This window comes from Drosophila tropicalis, unplaced genomic scaffold (assembly GCF_018151085.1).
Source record: "Drosophila tropicalis isolate 14030-0801.00 unplaced genomic scaffold, ASM1815108v1 contig_573, whole genome shotgun sequence".
Taxonomy (NCBI): domain Eukaryota; kingdom Metazoa; phylum Arthropoda; class Insecta; order Diptera; family Drosophilidae; genus Drosophila; species Drosophila tropicalis.
In genome coordinates this window covers 1,088,787-1,091,626 of record NW_027173049.1, presented here as the reverse complement: position 1 = coordinate 1,091,626, position 2,840 = coordinate 1,088,787, and the positions used below count along the sequence as shown (strand labels likewise).

Here is a 2,840-nt window from a genome sequence, read left to right as displayed (position 1 = left end):
AATAAGGTTTTCATAGACTTCGCTTGGAGTATTTGGGGTGACAGTTATGGAGAAAAGTCAGTGTTCGTAGCAGCCGATCCGGCTGAATCCTAGATATACAACCCCTGTTTCAACGGTCTTGGAAAAGTGTGTGTTGATTCAGCCAGACGGATCGACAAACTGACAGAGTTTCCACATTCTATGCATTGCACATTTCTTGACCTCTTTGCAGGGGTATAAAAATATGGGTTTTTTGAGAAGGTTTTCTGTTTCCTTAATTTCATTTGTATAAATTCTTCTACGCTTGACCTCAACCACGAGCTGGGAAACAAAAGATTTGTTATCAATCATAAAGCTTGCCCAGATCATGTAGCTGAACCTTTAGTCCACAGTTTGCCAGTTCTTGTAAAGTTTGTGTCAATGGATACAAGTTTTGTTCATAAGCTTTTAACAACTAAAAAGTCCTTTTCAAATTTGCAACTTCTCTGTTATATGAATAGAAATGAAGTTTTTTTTCCCCTGTTTCTCTCTTTTCTATTTTGTGGAATGTGTCAAACATTTCGCATCGATTTGTTTGCCAAATAATGATCGATAAAGTTAACTCGAAAGACAATTTAACAACGACAATTGAATAAAAATTTAAGTATTTTCAAAACGCCTCAATGGAGGTATAAAACAATGACATTTAAAGGCGGGCTATAGATAGGTTAACCTTTTGTTTTTTTTTTTTGGAGATCTTATACGCTATACTCATTTGCTTTATACAGATGAAGAAAATTTGTTAGTGTTCATAAATAAACATTAACACTTAAGAATCAGCAGGCACAAAGGTTCTAAATTCGGGGAGAAAGTTTGTCGAACTGAAAGAATCTATTGATGGGGGCCTTTGCATCGAAGAAAGCAGAACAATCATTTGTTTTTGCAGATATAGAAATAGCGAAAAGACTGAAAGACCGAGACATGGGCAGACAAAAGATAATGAAACAAGGGGAAGGGTGAGGGGGAGGGTGAGGGCGAGGGGCGATTGCAATAAATCAAATGTATCCAAACAGCTATTGTTCTCACATCATATGTAAATGTTGCTGATGGGTATTGAGGCAAATACTTAATTATACGACACTTGACTCGATGATGATGATGATGGTTGATGGCGATGGCGTTGGCTATGGAAGGGGGACTTAATGCCAAATTTGCATACGATTGGAGGATAGGCGGAGATTGAGAGATTTGAGATTCCATGTAATTACCAGAGCGCCAACAAAACAGAAACAAAAACCTAATGAAAAGTCATCAACAATTAAGAAAGAATAAGAATATACATATGACTCATTCGACGGCAAGGCGAAGGTCGCCGTCAGTTTATTTGGTACAGAGATTTAAACATGGGTTAGCTACATATTATATAGGTATGTATGTATGTTTGTATATATAAGAGTATAATAAAAATATTGTATATAGTTGAGTTTTGTGTGTGTTTGTTTTGTTTCGTTCGTTTTTCTTTGTGGTAATTAGCAATTATAATTATGGTGAGCAATAATTTAACTAAGCAAAAATCACAAAAAGGTAAGCAAAGCAAGCAGGCAAGCAAAATGAAGCATAAAATCTAACGCCTAACCAAACCCTCGAAGCGTTGGACACGGGGAATCGGTTCCGCCTTGCTCTTAATCAAATACTTGGAGAACTCCGCCGGAGTGCGGAAGGCCTTGATGGGGAACTTGCCGAAGCGACCATTCGTCTTGGACACCACATAGTAAATGGGATACGGACCTGGGGTCATGGCAACTGGGATCGCTTGAGAACTCTCCCCGTCAGAGTCGATGATGAAGTGCAGTTGCTTCTGTTGCTTTTGTTTCTGCTTGGGAAAGGCTTTTAGTTCGTTGTTGTATGGATAATTCAAAGCAGGCTGCTGCGATTCTTCACCAGTATTAGTAGTGGAAGTGGAAGGAGCTGTGGACGATGCCATCAGCTTGGCTGGCCTAGGGCGACGCATGCGCTTCGAGTCCAGATATTGGCGAGGGCCACCCGGACGCAGAGGTTGGATCTGGAAGAGAGCCGAGTTCATCTGATTGCCCGTGTGATCCTGTTTCGGCGGCAGCTCCTGCGGCATTACACGTATCACCTTTTGCAGCTCGTTGTCTATGCTAACCACATCTTCTGTGATCTTGTCCTCGAGAGGCTCCTCCTCACTGCCCCTTATGGGTGATGCAAATAGAGCTCCCACTAGCAGGCAAATTAGCTGCAAAAGTTTCATTAAACATTCATTCGAATAGGAATACGAATACCATCATCAATCACAATTACCCATAGTTGTTGAGTGGCGAACATCTTGTTCTGATCGATAATGTTCTGTTTTTGGTTACCGTTTAACCGAGTGAGTTAGTCTCTTTGTGTGTGTGCGTGTGTGTGTATCCAATTCTAGACAAGATCTGTGCGCCCACTCCGCTCCAGCGACTTGTGTTAAATGCTGCCGTTTGACGACTGAATTCCAACCCAGTCTCCGATCTCCGTTTCTGATCGCTGAGCTGTAAGCTTTTGAGCTGCGGCTTTTCCCCATTGTCCCGCTGCCCGCTTCCCTCTGCCCCTTAGCCCGCCTAATGAAGTGTTGAAGTTAGGTTTTTTTTTTGCTGTTATTGTTGTCTACAAGCCAGAACAAATTATGAGCCAAATTTATGTAGAGGCAACTAACAACCAGCAAGAAAACAAAAACCAACAACAAACAACAACAGAATCAAATTGTTAGTTCTGTTGGCCTTTTGTCATAGCAAAACCGATCGTGCTGGCACAGTGGGCCAAAACCAAATGTTTTCAATTGGCAAATTGATTCTGATTTGTGATTACCTCATTGATATTGATTAATTTTT

At 40.8% G+C, this 2,840-nt stretch overlaps 1 protein-coding gene across 2 annotated transcripts; it reads right to left on the bottom strand.

The window, feature by feature from the left end:
• Nucleotides 1–1,295: 1,295 nt before the first annotated feature.
• On the bottom strand, nt 1,296–2,469 carry LOC137575393 (uncharacterized). Of its 2 annotated transcripts, XM_068287956.1 has the most exons (3): nt 2,281–2,468; nt 1,900–2,215; nt 1,659–1,831 (listed from the first exon to the last, which is right to left on the bottom strand). In XM_068287956.1, exons 1-3 carry the CDS (start codon nt 2,302–2,304, stop codon nt 1,788–1,790), a joined length of 384 nt encoding a protein of 127 aa, XP_068144057.1. In that variant the 5' UTR covers nt 2,305–2,468; the 3' UTR covers nt 1,659–1,787. The 2 variants fall into 2 exon arrangements, with proteins under 2 accessions (XP_068144056.1, XP_068144057.1); XM_068287955.1 differs by having other exon boundaries at nt 1,296–2,215; nt 2,281–2,469.
• Between the last annotated feature and the right edge of the window lie 371 nt (nt 2,470–2,840).

Coding starts and splice junctions, on each gene's coding strand:
- LOC137575393 (XM_068287955.1), bottom strand. CDS start 2,304: ATGTTCGCCACTCAACAACTATGG. Junction 2,216..2,280: donor TCGCCACTCAACAACTATGG/GTAATTGTGATT, acceptor AAACTTTTGCAG/CTAATTTGCCTGCTAGTGGG.